The sequence below is a fragment of the Apiospora hydei genome, assembly GCF_038363865.1.
Source record: "Apiospora hydei strain CBS 114990 chromosome Unknown utg000008l_segment0_segment0, whole genome shotgun sequence".
NCBI lineage: Eukaryota > Fungi > Ascomycota > Sordariomycetes > Amphisphaeriales > Apiosporaceae > Apiospora > Apiospora hydei.
Window position 1 is genome coordinate 1985018 of NW_027117367.1, and position 23606 is coordinate 2008623.

Sequence of the window (23606 nt, forward strand, 5' to 3'; positions counted from 1 at the left end):
GTGGGCTTGGAGAGCTTCGGTTACACAGTCACAAGAAAAACGACATGCAAAATATCAGCCCCCTCGATCTCGATACCACAGGGCTTCCTCTTTTTCTTGGAATTCGGCATCTTTGCGGCGCAAGTCGTTGGTCCCCTGTGTGCTCTTGCTGCTCCTGCAAATCTCCTTCTGGTCCCTTGCCCTTCCCTTGATGAGCGCCGCCGCCTTGGCCTTGCATAAGAGGTACCTACTTCCTATAAGTAAACTGAACTCCATGCCGAATTACACGACGCCCGCTGCTAGCTTCTGTGTCGCCACGTGCGAATGTCGCTGTTGATCGTCTAAGAGACCGGCCCCTCAAAACTGCTCACGGGATATGAAGGATATAAAAAGGGAACGAAAGGAAAAGTCCCTTCTCTCGAAATCCCATCTGCCAATGCCGTGGACGTGGATCAAGAGTTGGAGTGGCAACAGTGTGACCTTAGGCGGGCGCGAGGTCGGCCTGAACTTGCGAATGCGGCGCATGCTGTGGCTCGTCTTCGCCGCCGTCGGCATTGCGCTTCTGCTCTACACCATCTACATTTCCGACACACACCGGTCATTTGGCTACACCATTGGCTCGTTCCAACACAGCAAGGGTGAGACGCCGGAGCAAGCGTCGCCTAGTGAAGATGGCAGTGGCCGCCCCAAATTTCTCCCCTGGGAGACGACGAGCAGCTTCCAGCCCGTCTCGTTCCCCGACATAGGCGCCGTCACCGACGACGACCTGTGCCGGTCCTTCCCGCAGCAGAAGCTGGCCCACCTGGTCCAGCCGGTCCTCAAGTTCGGCCACGGCGACCAGCCCGCGCGCGTCGAGTCGCAGCTCTCGAGCGTCTCGGCCTGCCTCCAGGACCTGCTCATCTTCTCCGACTACGAGGAGACCATCTCGGGCCGCCACGTCTACGACGTGATCGCGACCACGCCCGCCTCGTACCGCCGCGACAACCCCGACTTCATCAACTACCTCACCCTGCACGGCCTCAACGAGAACGGCACCGCGCTCAAGCCGGGCGAGCCGAGGCCCGAAGTCAACGGCTGGATCATCGACAAGTACAAGTTCCTGCCCATGATCGAGCAGGCCTGGGCGCTGCGCCCCAACAAGCGCTGGTACTTTTTCTACGAGTCGGACACGTACGTGGTGTGGGACAACGTCTTCCGCCTGCTCGAGAACCTCGACGCCGACACGCCCATGTACCTGGGCAGCCCCTCGCCCGGCCGCCATACCGACAAGGACGAGGTCACCTTCTTCGCCAACGGCGGGCCTGGCTACGCGCTCAGCCGCGGGGCCATGAAAAAGCTGCTGGCGCGCAAGGTCGGCAAGGATGGCGACTACGTCGAGGCCCCCTTGAGCCACCGATGGCTCGAGCTGTTGCGGCACGAGTGCTGTGGGGATTCGGTGCTCGGGTGGGCTCTGTTCAGTGCGGGCGTGGCCATCTCCGGGCTCTGGCCCATGTTCAGCCCAAACGCACCGCATAACATCCCCTTTGGCCACCGACATTGGTGCCAGCCGATGTTGACCATGCACAAGATGAAGCCCGAATACATGGTCGATTTCTGGAAGTGGGAACATGTCAGGCGAAACCGCGATGTAAGACATTCCATTCCATCCCTTGGCACACATCCACCACGTTCTTCACTAACACCTGCACAGACACCCCTCCTCTATCGAGATGCATGGGAGCATGAGCACGCTGAACAGGGCCTTGCATCCAGGGAAATTGCCGTCGACTGGGACAACCGAGGCTGGGGTGAGTATCAGACGGCCATGTTCAAGGACTACAATGAGTGTGCCAAGTTCTGTGTCGAGGACACACGGTGCCTCCAATGGTTATGGCACCTCGACACCTGTCGCCTGGCTGAAGCCGCCGTCGTGGGCGTGCCGCGGTCTCCCGAAGTCGAGGGTGACGCGCCGCACCTGCCCGAGGGCCAGACGTGGACGGTGGAGCAGAGCCGGTTCGTGTCCGGGTGGAATATGGAACGCATCGAGCGGTTCGGGCAGGAGAACAACTGCGAGGTCGTCGAGTGGCTCCGGCCGAGCACCACGAGGATGTTTTAATGAACGAATGAATTCTGAAGAAGAAGAAAAGACAATTGTAACATGTATTACTGTATCCCATATACGAAGCTTACGAGAGAACGGATTAGCTAGACTACACGATACCCTATTAAGCATAGATATTGGTTCCACCACCCAAAGCTTACTTTTCCCCATGACTCGATGGATTGGAGCAAGTAATGCGGCACTCACTATGCAAAGCATATTGACTTCTCCTGGCTGGGACCTTGTCGTGGTAGGATACAGTACTTAAAATCAATGCATGAGGGTCTGGATATACCCAGCAGCCTGTAAGGAGTCCGGACTGCTAGTGCGTCATGGAAACGGGACCCAGTTCACTTATACACACCAAAAATTGAGACTGCCCCTCCCCACTTTCTCTCAACAGAGCTTCATCTACATACATACAAACAGGCGGCGTAGGCAGGTCTCGAAACACACAAGACCCGATCGCGAGGCAGAAGGCAGAGCTGGAGGGGGTTCTTTTTCAGAGAAGCGTACCATCGTCCAACGAACGACAGACATCATGGCACCGAGCCGGGCCGCCCCCCACGAAGCCTTTCAGGTACTGCGAGGACTCCAAGCCGGCCTGGGACCCGACGGCCTACATCGCCGACACCGAGCTCCAGGAGCGAGCGGCCGCGTTTCTCGAAAAGGACGACTTCGCCTCGGCCATTGCCCTTTCCTTCAACCTGCCCCCGCGCGATACGTACGTCTACCACGCCATCGTCTCCGTGACGCTGGGGCAGGTCCAGCATGTGATTGGCATGGGAGGCGCCAACGGATTACATACCTGGTACCGCGATCTATCTCCTCCTCCCGCTGCCTCTTCCTCGACCGACGGCGCAGACGACAACAAAAACGATAGCTCGGCGGCGATGACAGAGACCCAGCAGCAAGCCCCGAAAGCAAAGACGTTAGGAAAACCCGCCCCGCCGCCCCCGAGACCCGACATCGACACCTACCTCTCCATCTTCAGCCCAACAACCGCGACGCCCAACATCCTCAAGACGTTCGCCCTGAACGCCAAGAAGCAGTCGCTGCGCTCCTCGATCGCGGCGCACCTCCTCGCAAAGCGCTACCTGCACCCGGCCCTGCCCGCGCTGCAGATCCCGCGCCTCAAGAAGGCCGGCGCCGCGCCCGCCAACCCGTACCTGACCTTCCTCAACTGGGCGTGCCGGAACCTCGAGTGGGCCGGCCCGAGCCCCGAGTCCGAGGCCGTCCGCAGCGCCCACCACGTGCTGCCCGTGCTGATGCACCACTTCGGCTGCGTCTGCCCCTCGCACGAGGCCCTGTCCATCCTGAAGGAGGTCGCCGGCGGCCGCGACGTCCTCGACGTCGGGTCCGGGAACGGGTACTGGACCTTCATGCTGCGGCAGTACTGCTGCCCCTCTGCAACAACGGCAGCGGCGCCAAAACCGTCATCCAAGTCGCAAAAGGGTCAAGAAGCACAGAAACAAGAACATAAAATCGTCCCCATCGACAACGCCCAAAGCGCCTGGCGCGCCAACTGGGTCCCCGACACCCTCGTCGCCGACGGCGTCGCCTACCTGCAATTGCACCAAGGCGGCCAGGACGCCGTGCTTCTGCTCGTGTACCCCATCGTCGGCGGCGGCGTGGCGGGCGGCGAGGAGGGCGGCTTCACACGCAACCTGCTGCGGGCCTACCAGGGCGACACGCTCGCCGTCGCGGGCACCCAGAACCACAACGGCTACACGGGCTTCCGCGACCGCAGCATGGACGAGTTCATGGCCCAGGAGGCGCCGGCCTGGGTCAAGGTCGCCCAGGTGCCGCTGCCCAGCTTTCCCGGCAAGGACGAGGCCCTCTTCGTCTACCAGCGGGGCGCCCGGGCGCCGCCCAAGGACGACGGTGGCAGCACAGAACCGGGCGCTGCTACCGCACCTTAAGTAAGAACCGAAAATAAAAATCATATAGGAGGGACACAACGAAAAGACCTACTTAAAGTACATGAATATAGCATAGACCACCACGGTGAGTCAGTCCATGCCAGCACATTAGTTCCGATGTTGTGTACGAAGCTGCAACGGGTGGTGTGAGGCTTCTCTCTCACCCTGGAACCTTATATGCTTTATCCTTACACATGGCTTCCTGAGACAAGGATTTCTGCCTGTTTTCTTCTAGTATGGTATCGCATTCTAGATTGTCGTGGCCATCGACTTTAGGTACCAAGTGATAATTGAGCCGGAGAAACCGGCTGCGATGTCGTAGGTCACCCATTCAGAGCACATTATTTTGCGTGTCATGTTAAACAGGACTAAAGTGGACAACAATGGCCTCAGGCGTTCGCAGTGAAACATCATGGCTCTCAGAAAATAATCTGCATTATGGACCTGTCTAGACTTGTCGTACTCGACTATGACCAACTGCAAATCAATCGTATCGACACCAAATCGCAGCAAAAACAAACTGTGTGGCCTTTTTACCACCAGATGAAACCCTGTGTCATCTAGGAAAATGTCGACCAACCAGACCAATAACGGCATATTGACTTTGTGGCCCCTACCAATACACGCTTCCGAAGTCTTGCGACCGCTCAGTAGCCACAATACCAACTGCAAACTGTGACCCTAATCTCAGATCCAGTTTTTTGAACCTCGTGATCTCTTGCACGAATGTGCACAGCTCGTTCAAAAACGAAGGAAACGGACCATTCAGTGGTAATATGGAGCCGTGACGGGGTTGTCTTTGCCTCGGAGGTGAGGCGGCAGGCTTTTGTCAACTCGAGGGACGTCAACCTTGGTAGCAGCAGGTGACTCGAGCTTGGAAGCCTCGTCATGGATGAAGTCTGGCTTGGCCACATCTAGCGTGACAGAGTCGTGTTGGGCTTTCTCCATTACACTATCCTTCGGGATGGTAAAGTGGTGAACGGTAACTTCCTCCTCAAGTGCCTCACGATCATTGTTCTCCTCGACAACCGCAGGCTTCTCCTCGACGACAGCAGGCTTCACCTCCCCAAGTCTAGGCGACTTCGGCTTCCATACCTTACGTAGGTGAGGCAGGAGTCCCTCGTCAGCATTGGGAAGGGTCTGGGCGGCTTTTTCAATGTCGATGATGTCGGGCGTATCGGTCTTGAAGACGGGAGACTCAATCTTGATCTCGGGCGAAGCGCCCTGCTCAATCTTGAACATAGGGGAGGCATCTTGTCCCATTTCACCATGTCCGTTAGGTGTGGCCGGCTGCTCAGGGGACTGAACCTCAATCTCTGCCACAGTAGCATCTTGTCCGATGTCACTGGAAAGGTTATGCTCTGCAGCAATATCTGCTCGTGCGTCTTGAACGACTCTAACCTCGGGGTTGGGGGTTGACAGTTCAGGAGGCGAAGGCACGAAGTTAGCAGCAAGCTCAGGCTCGGGCATCGAAACATCCCCGATGACGTCCTGCTCAATCGACTTCCACCAAGCCTCGGCCTTCTTGCGGAGATCCTCGTCATCCAGTAGAAGCTGTACCTGCTTGTCCTTGAGCTGCTGGATCACTGTGGCGGTATGTCAGTAGTCGCACCATGGAAAATCAACGTTCAAAAAAATCACAATGGAACTTACTCTTAAGAACTCTAGTGACTGCGGCATCCAGGTCCGGACCTAGATCGCGGTAGCGCAATGTCAACCCAATCGCCAAGTATCGTGAGATTCGCGGGGGCCGCTGGTGATGTAGCTTTGAACTATCCAACTCGCGACCAGGTGGAATGTAGAAGAACGGGAAGGAACGATTGATTGTGCCCATAACTCTTGCTGCTGTAGCCGACTCCACAAGGCTGACTTCTTCCTTCTGGACCATCCCGTCGTAACGCTGTTCATCCCAATCACGGCAACGCTGAGCCCAAATAAGATCAAGCCCTGCGTACTTGATGAGCAGATCGCCAAGGATCATGGAGGTCATGCGGTACTCGACAATGCTGAAGATGACATGACAGTCTATGTCACTTGGGTTGGGATCTCTGAGGAATTTGCCAAACTCAGCTCGAACATTCTGGCCGAATGTCGATGTATAGTATCCTGGCCAAGATGGGAAAGACTCTTGGACAAGATGCTTGAGATGACTGATCTGAGACAGCCGGTGGCCTCCAAACGCCGTTCCAAGGAACGTCAGGCGGTCCTTATTGTCTGGGGAAGCAGGGGGCATGATGTCCAGCTGCTTCCAGATCTTGCTATATGTCTCTAGCATGTTCTTGATCTTACGCTCGCCTATGAGGTGAGTCCAAGGATCCTTCTCTGCGTCAAACAAGAACGAGTGCTCATAGTGGTCCGGGAACAGGCGAGACGCAAGAAGGGCGTGGGTTTCATTTGAGAAATCACCTCGAGCTTTCAGCTGCTCAGTATTGGGCATGGCAGGGCCCGGGTGCGCTTCTAGAGCCTTCTTGCTAGGGTTGACCTTATCATTGTCGAGGAAGGGTGACTGCCAGCCAAGGAACTGATCAACGATAGTCCGCGAAAAGATGGCACCACATTGTCGGGCCAAGAAGTCAATGGGCTTCTTGGTAACAAGTGATGCCTTGCCTTCGTGGAAGAACGGGTTTATCTGCCAACCGGCTGAAGTCAAGGAGGAAGTAACCACGGTGACCTGGGCACGTGTATCCAGTGCATCACGAATCTGCTCGCTAGTGATGACAACATCGTACCCATCAAGATATACGTCCTGCTCCAATGTAGTGCGTCCAGAGATGACCAGGAGCACCGGGAAGCCCAGCTCAGCTGCCGCATATGACTTCTTGCCAAGCTCGTCGAAGAAACGCGACTTGATCTTCTCAACATCGGGCTCAAACACAACGGGAACTTGACCATCAACAGTTCCAATTTTCTGTGTGTCGTTGCTCACGGTGGAAGCTGCACCACTAACGACGCGGTGCTCAGAACCATGCGTATAAGCAGTTGGGTCCTGCTTTACGACAGCATCGGTGTCGCAGAGTGAAAGCCAGACCTGGGCACGGGGATTTGCCAAAGGAGAAACCATTGTCTTAATGGCTAGGAAGTCGCTTATATGCCAGCCTTCCTTCTCTGGGCCAGCCTTGTTGTAGGGCACAGCAAGGAGGGCGATAACGCATGTCTTGTCATCGACATCTGGAAGAGATCGAGTGACGAAGGTAGCGTCGAGAACAGCACCGTCAATAGTTGCAGGACGGACCACGAATTCAGCCGCTGTGGGCGCGAATTTGAAGGGGACGGTGCCATCTTGAGACGATGACGGAAAGCCTTATTTATGTCTGTCAGTGAATGACGGCTTGGTTGGTGAGGTCAATTGGTACAGCCGAAGAAGGAGTGAAAGATATCGAAGGTGGAAGCAGATCTACGGAAAGCCGAGCAGATCGACGGATGGTGTCTCGGCTACAGCTGCCTGGAAAGACCAATGGGGAGATGCAGTGATATCTGGGTAGAAACACGCGACAGCGAGTTGTCTGCGTGGATACTTAACAGGCTTCTCCAGGATCTGGTAATGAAGACTCGGAGGAGTGATATTGTGCAAGGGTGGCCAACACGTGGGATGGGACAATTGGGGAGGTACGAATGCAGATGTAAAATAAAATAAGAAAGAGAGAGAGAGAGAAAGGTGGGTGAGTTTTGCTTACCTGGTCGACCTTGCACCTGGAGTTCTGGTGTTGGCTGGAGGTTGCTGTGGGAGGTAGGTTGGGAGATATGAGATGCTGGGAGGTGTGTTGCCCAGGCAGGCAGGTGGAAAACCACGGTGAAGGGTAGGTGAGATAGAAAGAAAGGTTGATACCGACGCCTCAGAATCAGCATAGGCAAGTACGTTGCCAACCGATGAAGATGCTTTCGGTGTAGTACCTATACTGTATAGCTTGGCGTGCAACCCCTGAATATTAGATCGCCGACGATCCAAGGGTCATCGGCGACGTATATTGATGATTTGGGCAGGCTGGAAGGGTGACAACCTTTTGTGCTTGCACGAGGCAACGCGTGGAGTGGGTAGGTAGGTAGGTAGGCAGGTAATGCAGCTTCTTGTTTTGGAATCACCCAAAACCAAACATTGAATGAAAGCCATGGAAAACAGGCGTCAAGCAAGTGCCTAAGGCGAATATTTCCAATGACAGCAGGCACGCGCTTTCCCCTTAGACGCGTCGCTTCCTCTGTTTGGTCCACTGGGTGTACCTCCTACACTGAGCAGGCCATCCTCCCAGAAGGTTCCAAACCAGTATTGACCGTTCTCAATCTTTCTCTTGGTCTTCTGGCATCTTATCGGTTGTCTGGCTGCCGATTCCCATAACACAGTCTTATGCTTGTGAAAGCAGCGTATTAGGGTTTGTTCTAGGAATGACTGCATATGATGTCTCTGCCCCCGTGCTTGAACAAAGGAGAGTACGGCAAACACACTTTTATATTGAAGCCCATTGTGTCGTGCAACTCGTCCGATACTGAGAGCATGATATCTGCGTTTTTGGACTTCGTCATCGCCTCATTCAACATTCCATTCATCCCTTCGAGCGTTGGCCACATACTCTACCTCATGTTCCAAGGGGCCCTTAGGATGCTTCATATCTGCTCCCTCAGCAACCATGTATGTCCTCTGAAGCTAGCGGGTTGGCATGGTTCTTTCCCACACGTTACTCGTAGCATGCTAGCCGTAGCTACTCAGAGAGGTCACGGTGCTCACTTTCACCAGAAGTCATGGTGGTATGTACGATGTGAGCCTGGGAAAGTGGCTTTTAGATGAAATAAAGCCATCGATGCGAAATAGCCCACTCACTGCCTTCTGTCAATCTCATCTCAGTGACCGAATGTTTGGTGGCAGAGTAGGGAAAGAAGAGAGAAGCTTGATAGGAACCAACATTGATGAGATCTCTACCTGCGGGGTTGGCTGCCTAATAACATTCCGAATGATCTTTGATGTGAGTCGATGCAGTTGCCTTTCACAGTAGGGATATTACATGTGACCTTGATGGATATCTTACAGATATGGTGTCGACCTTATATGGTAGCAGCCGAGCTTAAGGAGAACTACAGGCTAAATCTGCTAGATTTCTGCTATATTGACTGACCTGTTCTCACCGGATTTAACACGGTCATCTGATCGTGCCTGGGCATAAGAAGAATGGCCGTGGTGTAGCCATACTGCCCCCTGGGCACTTGATGAATGATGGTGTTGGATACTAGCACAGCTCGAATTGTCCAGGGATACATCCGTACCGAAGTAAAGAGGTTGCATATTATTTTATTCTCTTTTGCTTCGTCTAACTGGAAATCGTAGTAGGCATATATGTTGGACTGTGTTGAAAACGGTGTCCTAATCATCCCTCCTTTCTATAACTAATGCATATCCCGAAACCACCTAATTAACAATCCCAACCCGAGATCAAGAAGACAATCTATATGGGTCCCGTGGTCAGGAAAACAGTTTCTGATGTTGACAAGGGTTCATTTGGTTTAGAAGGGTTCTTAGGTACGGAACGTCCCGAACCTATGTATACACCCATTAGCAGCTGCTGGGTGACAAACCCCAACAGCTCGTTACTGAAATTTCAACAATGCTGTGATACCAGGCATTGTGAGTTGTTCAACTTCTTCCGCAGAGCATACTACACGCCGCAAATGCCCGTGGCAGGACTTGGTCGGGTAGGGGATCGGTCGCTGGAAGCCCCGGATGCTGTGCCTTCGCTGGATGCTTCTACACACCAAGGATCATGGCTCCTGCCGTACATGTAAAGTTGTCCAGGGAGCCAATTCGCCACTGGCTATTCGATCGGGCTGAAAAACCAGCAGCTCTACTAATATGGGAAAAGCATGGCTACCTCACAACCATCATCCACAAGAAGCGAGATGCCCTGTTGTTGTTCATGGTGGGGGCGTCTCTGGATAATTCGACGCAGTGTCTCTGCGAGTCAGCAGCATGATGACTCGATAGTTGGGCTTTAACGGTATTTGCAGTGGTGGTAATCGGCGGGCAAGGTTGAGCTGTCAGAATTTTGCCATCGAGCTGTTGCCTGACGATCCTGAGTTTGTAAGCAGATTCGTGGGACCGCGGCCCCATCCGTTCGATGGGGTACTCTTGTTGCAACCTCAGATCTCATCATGTATCAGATACTAAAGTCAGGGGGTTGAAAGCGGTGGGTTCGGTACGACTTTCAGGAACGGGGGGATATCGCTCCCTGTTGACAGAGTTAAATGATATCCAGATCAGAAACTGTTCCGGATTCCGGATGCATTAACTATGCAGGTCATGGCACACGGTTGTTATTGCACCCCGATGCGATATATAACAACCCTCTGCCCAAGAGGGGCGCAGGCAGAAGACTGGGACTCCGGAGGCTCGATATTCGTGTAAGGCAGTGATCATCGATCATAGCACGTCAAACGAACCGTAGTCAATTTACCATGTGATGTTTCTAGAAGTGAGGTCCAATAATACCGTAAAACCATTCAAAGATCCAAGCGGAGGATCTTATGTTAGAACGGCCTCGACCCTTGCGGTGGCTAAAATGCTTGCGCGTTAAGTAATCGACTCAGATCTGGCCACCACAAGTCCAAGATGCATATTGTTTGAAGCTTTCCATATAAAAATTATGGCTCGCCAAGGCGACCGAGCCAATTCAGAAGAGCATCGAGATTGCAGTAGCCCAAGGGGTTTTCTTTCTTTGTTGCGCCCTGCCCCCCGAGTCATCAAAGACGCGGCAAGGTTACCCCGGCTTAGACGGGTAAGCGAGGCTGTCGTCCTCCAGTCCCGGGATCATCGTTGGGCAGAAATCACGGCGATCCAGCCCGGTGGGAACATCTTTGGGCGACAAGTGACCTCCGAAGATGCCATGACCTCTGTTAGCCATCATTTAGTCCAATAACCGTCGTCCCATAGTGCCCGCCTCTAGCTGACTAGCCTCGTTCAATCTCTGCTATGGTCGATTAGTTCACCGGGCAGTTGGTATCTGTCACAGCAACGAGGATGGATATTACGGCCCCTCCAATAACCGAAAGAAAGGGACTTCGTCCGAAAGGAAATGAAGACCTGGTCCCGTCAACTTCGGATAATACATACCTACATTGGCATGTTGAACGAACTGTGGTGTGACCAGATATATCCGCTGGAGCGGGGTGGGGGCGGACTAGCATAACGAGAGGAAGAGAAAAACCTTCCTGGGAAGTCCCATCCCGACCCATGTGCTGAACAGCATACTGACTATCAACTCCACGGTATTGGCCATTTACCGGCCGGTACCTCGACCATGAAGTACCATTGCCTTAATTCAGGCATCAAGCAGCATGAGTCAACTGTGAGGTAAAATTGTATCGTATCTCAGCAAACAGAGAGAAAATACACCGGCTGACTGACTGTGTGACCATACTTCAATGTAGAGCAAGCAACTTACTCATTCATTGCCTGTCACACAGCGCATTGGGTTCAGGCGTCGAGGCCCAACGCAGGAGTCGAAGAGGGCCAGGGGATTCAGACAACCGTCGTCCCATAATGGGAAATCTTGAGACGAGGCGGCAAACCTCGAGTGCCTGCTGGAGATGTTTCCACGCCCAAAACCAAGCCGGCAGGGGTGAAATCCATATATTTGCTGTTTCTGTCGAACAAACATGAGTCCCGTGACACTCAAACAGCCCAGCCCATGTGGTTATGTAAGTACATAGGTAGACATGGGCTTTCGTCCTGCCCCGTTCGGGGAGCAATGCCAAGCACCACTGCGTGCGCTCCGTGCCGTTCTGCGCGACCCGAATAATTTTTGCATGGAACCAACTGCAGGTAGTTGGAGCAGTCCCATCCATCTCCATCGTTTTCGATTCTCGACGTTTCTCGTGATGGCTCAGCGGGATGGCTACATGTAGATTGCTCGTGTAGGACCCTCTTTTCCAGAGGCCTAACATGCGGCTAAGGAAAAAAGGTAACATACTACAGGTAGTCGTAGTCGAAAAACCTGGCGGCTCTGTTCAGGGACCAGGAGGCCGCGAAGGCCAGAGGGAGTTCCAACAAGGCCCGAAGGGGAAACACAGAAGACAGGGTCTCTCGCAGGTCCTTAGTGCCCGGGAATTGGACAGTCTTACGGTCTTAGTCCTGATCCTTGCTGCTTAGGTTGCTATAAGTATTCCAGAAGTGGAGGAGGAAGCGTAGGCGAGAGACGAATGAGCACACGAGCGGGATTGACGCAACCACACCTTCCCGTCGCTCGAGCATTGCACGTCATCGCCCATGACCATTGCTCGCTTCTAGCCCCTCCTCCATCGCCTCCCTGCCCTAGCTCCTTCTCCAGTGTCCCCTCCCATCACCACCACCATCTAACCTACCATCTACATAGCCTAGGATAATTCGGTCTACCTGTACATTAGAAATGTTCCACGACCGGCCTGCATGGGGTGTGGTATGGAAATGGGGACTGGTATTTGCTACGGGCATTGGCCATGTACTGTCTACGTGCTACATAGACGACACACGGTTTCCAAATCACCCCCACCTGGGCCAAGGCAATGCTAACTTGCATGTTGCTGCAACCGATGAAATGAAGAGTGTTGTTGTTGCTGTCCCTGCCGCCGCGTTGCTGCCGACTTGCTGTACTTACTACAATCGCATCGACTTTCCTGCCAATATTAGAGGAGAGACTTCCTCCGGTAGGATTCGATCCTTCCAGTGCAGCGTCTTGTTCCCGTCCCTTCTCCTACCTCGTTCGTGAGTGCCCAACCTGTACTTTTCTAGGCGGAGGACACCGTTGCTCTCTGCCCTTCTATATAACATTTGTTATACCTACAGCACCGTGATCGTGTCTTCATTGATCGCCTCCCGCATCTGTCTTGTTCAATCGCTGCCAGTACCCGGCATAGCACACGAGCAAGGCATCCACGCGAGAAACCGCCCGTCGGCCCGTTCCCGTGGTTCATGTTGAAGGTCGACGACATCTGAGACGCAAGCAATTTGTCAGGACTGCGGTCTATAGGCCGGAGCCCTACCGTACCAAGCTTTCTATCAGCTTGTGTCATCCGGCCTGGATAGCCTGCCGATATCACTCGTCTCACCACCCACGAATGAGATCGCCCATTCCACCGCGGACAGCTTTGTTGCTATTATTGCCTGCTGTGTTGTCGGTTGACTTGTCGAATTTCGGCCTGTCTCCCCAAAACCACCTAACCTAGGTGGGTACTTGCTTTTCCCATCTACGCATATACAACCTTGCTCGAACCGTCCGGGCGGGAAGCACCAGCGGCGGCGGCAGCAGCACCAGCAGCAGAAGCAGCCTGTCAACTCCACTCCCGTGCTTTTGCAACTGCGCCAAATCAATCAGCCGGATAGAAACTGACAGGCCAAAAAAGAAGCTGTCGTGCCTATTAAGTGGCGCGATCTCACCGCTACCTTCCCATCCGTCAATCCTATACCTGTGCTGCCTGTGAACCAGCACCCGAGAGACGCTGCCAAGCGGGCTGTCACTTCGCTTTTACCCCACGATACATGCGCGCCGCCAGGACCCTGAGCAACAAATTCCGACTGGGTTCCTGGTAAAGTTTCCGGACTGCACACTGCACTCGTCAGAAACACTGACAAAGTCTGTTCCCCCCACTGTCACGGCTTTTGATGTATTCAGCTGCTAAACCATACGCTCAGCTTACGTCGGTCGCTTGCATTTGAACACACACGCACCCACGCAGGAATTTCTCGGTGCCGTCAAATCAAGTAAGACCCGGGCTTCCTGTCCGCCCAAGACGACCCATCTTTTATGACTCGAGAACGTCCAGTGCGGACGAGAGAGTCTGGCTCCTTCGCCCCAATTTCGGATCTTCCAAAACCCCCAATCCAGGCTTATTAGATAACGACGACACACTCGCCCTGCCCATTGGCTTGCACCAACTCGTGCCCAATCCCTGCCTTTCACACGTCCGTGCCGCCTGGGGTAACATACTACGTCAGCCCATCCCTAGCAGCTTTTCTAGCAGGGCTCTGCCAAAACCCATTCAAAAACCCATCCGTGTGCCCCTCCCTCAATTGCTGAGGCCTAACCTTGTGAATGTCAGCAAGCAAAACTTCGCAGGCAGCGCCAGCGATCAATCAATCAGTCATCATCACCATGACCGACCCTCGACACAGACATTCTTCGGGGCGGCGGTCGCCTACCTTCAATCCGGCCCGCGCCTCCCTACCCCATTCAATCGGGTACACGCCCCCTGGTATGGCGGGGATATCCACGCTGTGCCTACTGCCCGCTACGACTCGACCATCCCGCGTGCTTCTGGTGAACATCGCGCGGCACCAGCCGCCACCATAACCACGTACAACGTGACAAAGGAACCATTTCATAGAAGCTCGAGCGTCCGCGAACCGAGCCGAAACCGTCATCGCTCCTCAACTGTCGATGCGGGCAGTAACATTAAGCCGATCATAGTCACCACGAATCATTCCCGGCCACACGGTTCTTCGTCCCATACCTCTTCGGCTTCGGGCCGACCTGCAAGTCCTGCCCAAAACCAATATCGTTCGAGCGAAGAGACTTACTATGCGCAACCTGCATCTTCTATTCGAGCGCGGAGCCAGCATCGCCATACCCAGAGTGCCACCCTGGATAACGACGAGCTATACAGGCTAAGAGAGCGCGTAGGCGGCGACGACAGACTCCGAGCTCCTCGGCTTGGTCCGACTGAGCTATATAGACCCCATAGTCGCCAGGGCGGATATGTGAGTCAACCACGGATCAGCACCAGTACGGTGGAAGACAACTTCGAGTACACAAAGCCAAGCGACTTGGTACGCCACGATCTTGACCACGATGGCCCACGAAGCCGAGCAGGGCGCCGCGAGAGCTTCGACAGGGGCTACTACCGGCCATCAGTCACTGTCACTAGTGACATAGGACGTGTGGACAGTCGCCGCGGGCCCCCACCTCCTTCATCTGCCCTTGAACGGTACAATCGGGCGGCTGCAGCTGGCATGTACGATCGACCATCCGTTACGTTGCCTACTCCGCCCCAGGTCCCGCCTTCACCCATTCGATCCAGCCATCTAGACACTGGCGACAGTATCACTGCTGATCGTCGAAGCTCGCGGCCAAGACCTGTTTCTCTCTACCAAGAGTCCACCACTCCTCGCCAGTCGCTACCCGAGGACATTTACCGCCCTCGAGAAGATGAGCGCCTCCACAAGCCGCGTCGCGAAAGGGGCGATGAGGCTTATCGTGACGATGCAGTTGCTGCACGTGGTTTTGGCCTTCGACCGGAATTCCTTGAACAGGCAGAACATCGCCGTCCAGTGGAACCGGAGCGTCCAATCTACGAAGAGCGGCGCTCTCGGAGAGAACCCGAGATGATCCGTGAACCGAAACGGCGATCAGATGAATCTCTGGATCGTGCTCGTCCACGTGAACGCAGACCTTCTGAGCTCAAAGAACGTCCCTTCCGCATAGAAGACGACCGAGGCAGCGAGAGGAAGGATAGCAGGGACAGTGTACGGGGAGAGAAGGTGCGCGACAAGGTTGCTGCAGGATTAGGGGTGGCAGCAGCGGCCATTGGTCTAGGCTCAGTCGCCAAGGATAGTAGTGAAGGGAGGGACGGCAAGGGGGTCTCCCAAGCGCCGCAGCGGTTCCGATGAAAGCATCGAAGCAGCAGCGCCTCGCGCGGCAGACCGCTACAAGCCTCGAGAGAAAGATATCGAACGGAGGCCATCCCCTCAAGACCCCGCCGCCGTCGAGTCGAGACGGGAGGGCCGTAGAGATAGGAATGATTCGGACTCACGGGAGCGCGAACTTGAGCGAGACAGGGAGAGAGAGCGCGAGAGAGAGCGCGAGAGAGAGCGCGAGAGAGAGCGCGAGCGCGAGAAGGAAAGGGACAGAGAGAGAAAAGGAAAGGGAGCGTGAGCATGAGAGGGAGCGCGAGAGGGAGCGCGAGCGTGACCGAGAGCGTGACCGAGAATACAGCAGACGAGAAGCTGAAGCTCGTTCTCTCGATTCCCGGCGGGATGCTGAGGCGCGTCCTATTGACAGCAGGGAGGCAACCAAAGATGAGCCTGCTCCTGCTGATGACGAGAGCTCCGCTCCTCCCAAGCGCCGCCGGGGTGCCTCGGTGGCAGCTTTCGATCCAACCGATACCAAGGGTCTCATGGATCTCAAGGCAGAATTAGCTGCTCGGGAGGGAGAAGGCAAACCGAAGGAGAAGGAACCACCTGCTCCCAAGTCTGATACTGTCGACCCTTCCGGATCTGACAGGCAACGCCAGCCTTCGCGGGACCGTTCCGAGTCTCGCGGCCGCGAACTAGCTTTGACTGAAGCTGAGCAAAAGCAGGTACGAGTGGTGTCACCTCCCAGAGACAAGTCAGACCAGAAGCCTATCAAGGGCATTCTCAAGCAGCCCAAGGACTCGTTCCCTGAAGAGCCACATCCGGTTCGGGAGGGCGTCGCTCCTCATAAAGGCGATAAGTCAAAGGCGGATGCCCCTCAAGGTGCCCGTTGGACGAAGATCAACAGGAAACTCGTTAACCCCCGAAGCCCTCACCATTGGCAAAGAGAGGTTCGAGGTGCGCGACGATTTCGTTATCGTCCTCCGCGTCTTGAGTAAAGAGGAGATCCAGCAATATGCAATCGCCACGAATCAGTTGAGAGGTAAGCGGGATATCCATTATTCATTACTTTCGATGAGCAGCAGCTGACAACGTTGTAGAAAAGCGGAGACGGGAGTATGAGCGAGAGAACGGAGAGGACGACTATGACGACAGAGGGCGCGACCGAGATGAGGAGGACCGAAGGAAACGCCATCAACGGCGCGGATACGAAGACGACGACGAACGCAGAGATCGCGATCCCGAGCGGGAGCGCCACCGCCGACATCGGCGTGATGAGGACGAAGCCGCTGAGCGACCTCGAGCCTTGGAGTATGGAGATCGCGACAGCCACCATCATAGGTCCCACCGGGAGAGGGACAGGGAGACCAACAGCTCCAGTCTGGATGATCGGGACAGGCGCTAAACAGCAGTGTCCCTTGGGGGATTTATACGATATTTTGGGCGGGATTTCTAAAGCCATTTCTTGAGCATTTATAGGGCTGTGCTACGAAGTCGAGTACGCATTGGATAATTGTTTATTCTTGCTGTGTATTCTTGGGGCATTGCTGGATGGTCTGTATGAAGGAAGCCAAGGGAGTCATGACTTCTTATATACCTATTTAGTTCTTGGGACGTTTGAATCTTATAAGATACCATTTTCTCTTCACGATACTCCGGGCGTCTTGTGTATGCTTAGCCCACGCGTCTACTACGATTTAAAGATGATATCGATATAGACATTAAGTGATGTACATGTAACAAGATGTCAGTCTGCCTTACCAGAGCCAACAAAACTGTATCGTTCTTGGGAGGTCTCCTTGTATAGAGATGATGTCTTTCCTTCAGTTTGCGGGTTCGTGATAGTCGTGCCACTCATTGTGTGAAGCACCCGGAGGTGAATATAGTCCAGGTTCAACAAGAACGAGAGGCAAAGGGCACCCTCGCCTTGCCGGTTAGGTATATATGTAGCTCGCCTTGTTTCGGTTTGGTGTTTTACACCTGGATCGCTCAAGTTCTTCTTTGTCTCCTATTGCCTGCTTTGTAAAGATGGGTTTGAAATAGAGCCTCGACATAGCAACGAGTCGTGCCCTTTGAAACGGGAGCGGCCATACAACCATACGGAGATGTGTTCTCTGGTTTACGTTTGCTGTCCTGATGATGAATGAACTCGATAGACCACCAGGTCCTCCGGTCGCTGGCTGGCTGCTGTTGTGTATGCTATCAGACACAGATTGTCACAGTTATCGTGCCGTTCCTACTACTTGGTTGCTTGTATACCAGAAAGGGGACAGCGAAGCACGTATCGTAAGCGCTCCCGGAAGGCATATTCATTCCGTTACGCCATGTCTCTTCTGGTTATTCAGCTTCTCGGGTGCTCAGAGGTAAGACAATGCTGGTACTTGCCTATATAATAATATACAACTGTGCCGGGCAGCTACTAAATCATGGGTGGTCTCATATGTAATGTGCTGCTGGTTGATGTCTTCTACGATTCGACATCGGCCCCTATCACGATGTTCATGCATCACTAACCCAGCACTTGTATCTAATTGCTTTCCTGCTAGCAGCCTGTGCATTTTAATACAGGAAGGCAAAGACGCCAGTGAAGACTTAGAGCTGCGAGTATGTTTGCCGTTGATCGCAGGCTGACTGCACCGTCCCGTTCCTTTGACGGCCTCCGAATCTGCAACCTTACATCTGGCTGGCATCAGCCTCGGCTTCTCATTTTGATATGACTGCATGGCTGTAACCTGGAAGAAGTACTGCACGCCTAAGCCGCGGACAGCGTCCCCAGGCCGTACATAGTCTGTCTATCTCGAACCCCATGAGTGAACCAGCGCTCTGTTGAATGCTTCGACGGCCGTGTCTCGAAGTTGACTGTGCGCCCCCTTTCCCCCTTTCTTGATTCCCCGGAAGATGCTCGCAATAAAGAATGTAATTACCTTCTACTTCTCTGCTATCTAGAATAGGAGCATGTTGGTACAGTCCGGTCAGCTCTTCAGGGCGTCCATCCACCCATTCATCTGTATGTTGCATAAGGCAAAATCATCATTCGGATAGCTGCAGTATATCCAATCTCTCTAATCTATTATTAGAAACAGCCCTGTGAGTGCGTGTGTGTTGCAATAAAAGATCCAATCAAGGGAGACGTGAGCTCATTGCACGTAACAGTTTAACATCTCCTTTCTCAGCCGCAATGGCAATGTAGTATTAGAAGGATTATCCAGTGTGACCCTCCCTACATACCGCTCGCTCGCTCGCTCGCTCACCCACTCATTGACCGACAGACTGACTGATCACTGGACTGGCTGATTGACTGAACTGTGTCGGACCATGCCTATCTTACTGTAACTTCACATTGGCTGATTCGTAGCCTGCCTCTCTGGTGTTCAACGTGCACGCATATACCGCTTGGTGTGTGTATAGCAAATGATGCATTGCAGATCTCTCTCCCTCTCCCCCTACGAGCTGGTTGCCTGATGCATCCTATCTACCCAATCGATGACAAACTCAACCACAGCTTGGGTTTCCCTCGGAGATTATCGAACATCATAAATTCGCCGGCAAGATTTCCACTGATTGTACGCGTGAACGAACCACTCGCCTCCACCCAGCAATGAATGAGTGGGTGTAAGATACATTGACGCAGGTTGGAGAATCGACACGCTCATCTCCCGGCACGCGTTTGTTGGATCATCACGGCATGTACGCATGTGTATGTACGTGCAGCTAGTTAGTCTCGTTGGCGTCAGAGAATAGCTTCGGAGTTCCCGCACTAATCACCAGTTTGATGTAATAAGATAGAAAATAATAGGGGACTGGGGACTATAGAACGGGGTCTTGTGATATTGGTGTTTGCCGTGCCAGTGCTTCTGCTGCTTCTGCTGCTGCTGTTAGCTGTTGCCCAGGCTGCTGTGAGTAAGTTCTGGGCCTTTCTGGACAACACCCACAGTTGGTTGGGTCTGCCAGTGAGTGATCGCCGGGGGCACAACCACCTGCAATAATGGTTTCATTTTACCAGCCACTTCATTCCCTTTAATCTAAGATGGATATCTCCATCCTGCTCGACTCACGCGTAATTACGTTAAGAGAGAAAGGGCCATGTGCTGCTATATGCGAGGTGGGAGCTTCCGTCAACTCGATACACGTCGTGCTGTTTTAGGTTTCCATCTCGTCTCATTCGGCGACTATACTGGGACTCTGCTATATCATCAATCCTATTCTCGATCGCTGGGAGCGCACTAGCACCTGAAACTCCACCCGTGCAAGAGTCGACAGTGACCCAAGGAGCCAGGAGCCTAGCTGCCTAGGGAGCCCGTATATGTGCGTGAATGACTTGAGATACAGTACATGCGTACATTGGCCGAAAATGTTTCGGTCTGTGTGCTAAAGTGGTCCCGGTAGTGGGTAGAGCTCCTCTCTCTCATATTACCCTGTCCCCATCTATACCTAGTCTACCTAGTCTACATCGCCCTCTTTCCACCCACCCCTCCCCTGCCTTGTCACTTTTCCAACCCCCTGAACTGTGCAGCAGCAGCAGCCTTTCTCTCCCTTCTGGCACGGCATTAACTCAATTCTATGATTACGAGAACGTCTTGGCAGAAGCATGCCTGTTCGTCGTCGGCCCCTCCCCAGACGACGCGACAAGCAACAAGAGATTCCACCCACCCACGCCCGTTGAGGCCATCCCAGCAACAGAAGAGCGGAAGAAGGTGGAGAGAAGCAAGTGCCCATCATCGCGTCGTCGGGGGTCAGCACACCATAACGCCCCCTGTTCGCTACACCGAGCAAGAAAGGCCCTGAGCACGTGGACGTGTCCCAGGGCCATGCCTGCCCAGCAAGCCAGAGTGGGCGGACGGGGGTTAAGGGCGGGAAAGTGCTGACAGACAAGATAATTCTATTTAGCAGTTCGCGACATATACGCATAACAGGTAAGATGTGCAATCGTCGAATTGCTATTGTACGGTACACACTATCACTGCAGATAGATGCTGCTCCGGACACGGCGGCCGACAAGGTTCTGACCTCATTTCGCTGCAGGAACTGGACTTCGCCGGATGCAACGTCTTGGGAGGCAGCGAGCGTGCGCGCAGGAGAAATGTGATTTTGCCAGCCAGACTCCGGGTACAGCAGTACTGTGAAGTTCCGTGGCCACGCAACGCGTCATGCGGCGAATCGCGCACAGAAAAGGACAGAATAGCACAGAACTCACAGGAACGTACCACCGGATTACTGCCCACACGCGTCATGCGTGTGTGGTATGTGTGTGTGTGTGTGGACAAAGCAGCCAGAATCTCGGGCGGACCGAGTCTGTCTCTGCTCACTGTCCCATTGGGAGGAGGGTGTTGAGGGTGTCGCTGTAGTAATAGTAATAATAGTAGTAGTGACCTTTTTTTCTTGTTGGTCAAGATACTGACTGCTATGTACTTCCAGTATCTATCTGACCTACATACATACATACAGACAGACACAGTACATTCATCATCCCACTTGCTTACTTGCGTCGCCGATGCGATGCAAGTGATCAGTGTGAGATAGATAGTGGGCACGCAGCTCGTGTCGATGACTCGTTCATTGTCGTCGCTTGTCTGCCGATTTGCAAGCAGCTGCCGGACTTGTGACGATTCATGTTTCCGCAATCGTTCCATACTGATGGAACTGGCCCAGGCAGGAAGGGCGGTGGTGGTAGCCTACCATCCTTGCAAGGCGGCGAGGAGCGCGACTCGACCGACCGACAGACAGACAGCGAAAACCCACTGCGGCCGCCTTCCCATTCTGACCGCATCGCGGTTCTCTGGTACATACACATCGTATCTTGCAGCAGCGTAAGAGCTGCTGCTGCTGTTGCCGTGGGCGATCTATCCGGGAATGTACTTTGCTGATGTATGTCAGGCAGGGCCACCACCCACACATGTACAGAAAGAAGGTGGAGGAAGGGCTTTGGGGGAACCATCCTGGCTTTCGTTTCAATACACACCTCTACACAACACGCACATACACCACCACCCATCGCATCTTTGGTTGGCGGGTGGTGTTGGGCCTAACAAAGCAGACACCCGACTGCGGTTCGTTCTCCAAACAAGGGAGGAGGGAGGGAGGAGGGAGGGGTGGTGTCAGCGCGGCAACGCGTGACGGGGGTTGGTGCAGAGGCGAGCGAACGAGCCTGCCTGCCCAGCCTGCGAGCAAGGGGAGGAAAGAGGGCGAGGGCGAGGACGAGAAAAGCAGCAGCAGCAGTGTCCACATCCAGGCGACGCGTGCTGCGCTGTGTGCTGCGTGCAGCGTGCAGCGTGCGTTTACGGAAACCTCCTTTGCCATTGGTACCGTAGCATCGTCTGCCGTTCTAAAATCGCTCCATCCCAGCCCAGTCCTGGACGATGCAAGGTTCAGGAGGAAGGATCTTCCTCTGGGAACTTTAGGAAGGGTTCCCCGCGCCTACGAGATGTTTGGAACGCACACCTCGCTCCTTCCCTGCTACACCCTTACACCCTTACACCCTTGAATTGACAGTGCTTGTCTCCTCGGCGCCCTAGTGCTAGGCTTGCTAGGCGACTCAACGGTGACTAGCTTCGTCTTCTCGGTGTGAGACTCCCCAGTCCGAGAAGCCGTGCATACCAAATTTCACATCAAACAACATGCACCACCATTCCTTCAGAATTTTTTGTCATTGTCAGAGCCAGCCAGCCCCATTGTCGTGGCGAAATGGAGTCCACGCTCATCAAACCGTTGGGCACCGACGCTCCATTCTGTGATGCTATCGAATCTTGCTCAGATTGCGGGGTTGGAATTATGGCAACAATAAGAGAGAGTTGGGCCAAACAAGGCCATGCTTCCTTCTTATTATCTTCAATTATAGGGCGCAATTTTGCAGAGGCCCCCCAATCGACTTCCAGACGACTGGTATGTATGGGCAGCCTGGGAAGCATGGATTATGCATACAGTACTATGTATAGGCATCCCTGGCCATGAGATTAGCTGGGGCCAGGGTGCTGCGCGCGATGGAGTCGAGTCCTGTCTTGTGGATGTACCTCGTACCTCTTGTACGACGACGCCACCCATTTGTTGGTTTATGCGGTCGAGACAGAGGTCCCATTCGAATGTCGATGTTTGTCTAGTGACGAAGAATAGAGCACGTTTGATTGCGGCAGTGCTTAGCAAGCCCAGGAGACTGCGATGACAAGTTTTTCGCAAACTCGGAGAAGCAGATGCACCAAAGGCAGTCTTTACGCGCGGGAAGAGACCCTTCATACAGTCAACCAACCAATACCCAGTAGTCGGTCGGCCCCAGCTGCCTTCCTTGTCCATATGTGATGTGCGATGGCTGCCAGATGCCAGATAGCATCCACTTCGCCATGCCTTTCGACGATGTCATGCTGGGAATAGCTAGAGAACCTAGTCCGCTCTATCGTCACGCAGTCGTGGCAGATCCAAACTGCCGGTATCTCCTTGTCTGACAGGGCAGGGCGCGGCATGGCTGTGGACTCCAAGGGCCGAAAGGGGCAACAGACTCATCCAGCTTTCGGGCGAAGCTTGCGAGCAACGCAAGGGGTGAGCCTCATCTGAGTATAGTTCATTGCTATTCCCACGAAGAGAATGCTCTTTCCGTAATGGTGACGCTTCTGCCGTTACCTACCGAGAGAATACAGCGAATCTTGTCCCGGAGCTAAGATCATACGGACCGAATCATCCGCCAGCATAGGGGTTCCCAATCGGGAAACTACCTCATCTCGTGATCCTGTCATGTCGTAGGATTCGAGGGAGCAAGCCCCTATGATGCTATGCCGAGGGAATTGCTGCCGTCCAGTAATGTGTATCATAACCATGGCCGTGGACCTTGGTTCTTGGTATCAAGATTGGGATACGTGTAACTACTGCAAATCTACCCACCTGGCGAGGGTTAGTTCACAGGCGTTGCCCCTTGCGGTAATAAGAAAGATGAGAAGCTCCCCGAAGCTACGCCGTGTGGGTGTGCCCTATCTGCTAGACAGTACGGATCTGGGAAGAAGTTGCAAGGCCATGTCAGCAATTGCCGGTTCCTTCCGTCGAGGGAGGACATCTTACA

At 53.9% G+C, this 23606-nt stretch overlaps 5 protein-coding genes across 5 annotated transcripts; 4 read left to right on the top strand and 1 right to left on the bottom strand.

The window, feature by feature from the left end:
• Positions 1–415: 415 nt before the first annotated feature.
• Positions 416–2074, top strand: PG997_011191 (glycosyltransferase family 31; the record flags this gene model as incomplete). Its single annotated transcript, XM_066815506.1, has 2 exons — positions 416–1606; positions 1670–2074. 2 exons carry the CDS (start codon positions 416–418, stop codon positions 2072–2074), a joined length of 1596 nt encoding a protein of 531 aa, XP_066664796.1.
• Positions 2075–2600: 526 nt separating this feature from the next.
• Positions 2601–3981, top strand: PG997_011192 (uncharacterized protein; the record flags this gene model as incomplete). The annotated part of the gene is given in 2 exon segments (XM_066815507.1): positions 2601–2639; positions 2650–3981. 2 exon segments carry the CDS (start codon positions 2601–2603, stop codon positions 3979–3981), a joined length of 1371 nt encoding a protein of 456 aa, XP_066664797.1.
• A 765-nt stretch (positions 3982–4746) lies between these two features.
• On the bottom strand, positions 4747–8436 carry PG997_011193 (uncharacterized protein; the record flags this gene model as incomplete). Its single annotated transcript, XM_066815508.1, has 5 exons — positions 4747–5567; positions 5635–7260; positions 7656–7730; positions 8197–8323; positions 8419–8436. 5 exons carry the CDS (start codon positions 8434–8436, stop codon positions 4747–4749), a joined length of 2667 nt encoding a protein of 888 aa, XP_066664798.1.
• A 5161-nt stretch (positions 8437–13597) lies between these two features.
• On the top strand, positions 13598–16970 carry PG997_011194 (uncharacterized protein; the record flags this gene model as incomplete). The annotated part of the gene is made up of 6 exons (XM_066815509.1): positions 13598–13632; positions 13672–15472; positions 15528–15862; positions 15927–16447; positions 16494–16607; positions 16666–16970. 6 exons carry the CDS (start codon positions 13598–13600, stop codon positions 16968–16970), a joined length of 3111 nt encoding a protein of 1036 aa, XP_066664799.1.
• Positions 16971–20373: 3403 nt separating this feature from the next.
• Positions 20374–22046, top strand: PG997_011195 (uncharacterized protein; the record flags this gene model as incomplete). Its single annotated transcript, XM_066815510.1, has 5 exons — positions 20374–20394; positions 20456–20478; positions 20536–20805; positions 21219–21344; positions 21440–22046. The coding sequence occupies 5 exons, from the start codon at positions 20374–20376 to the stop codon at positions 22044–22046; spliced, it is 1047 nt and encodes a 348-aa protein (XP_066664800.1).
• Positions 22047–23606: the final 1560 nt, after the last annotated feature.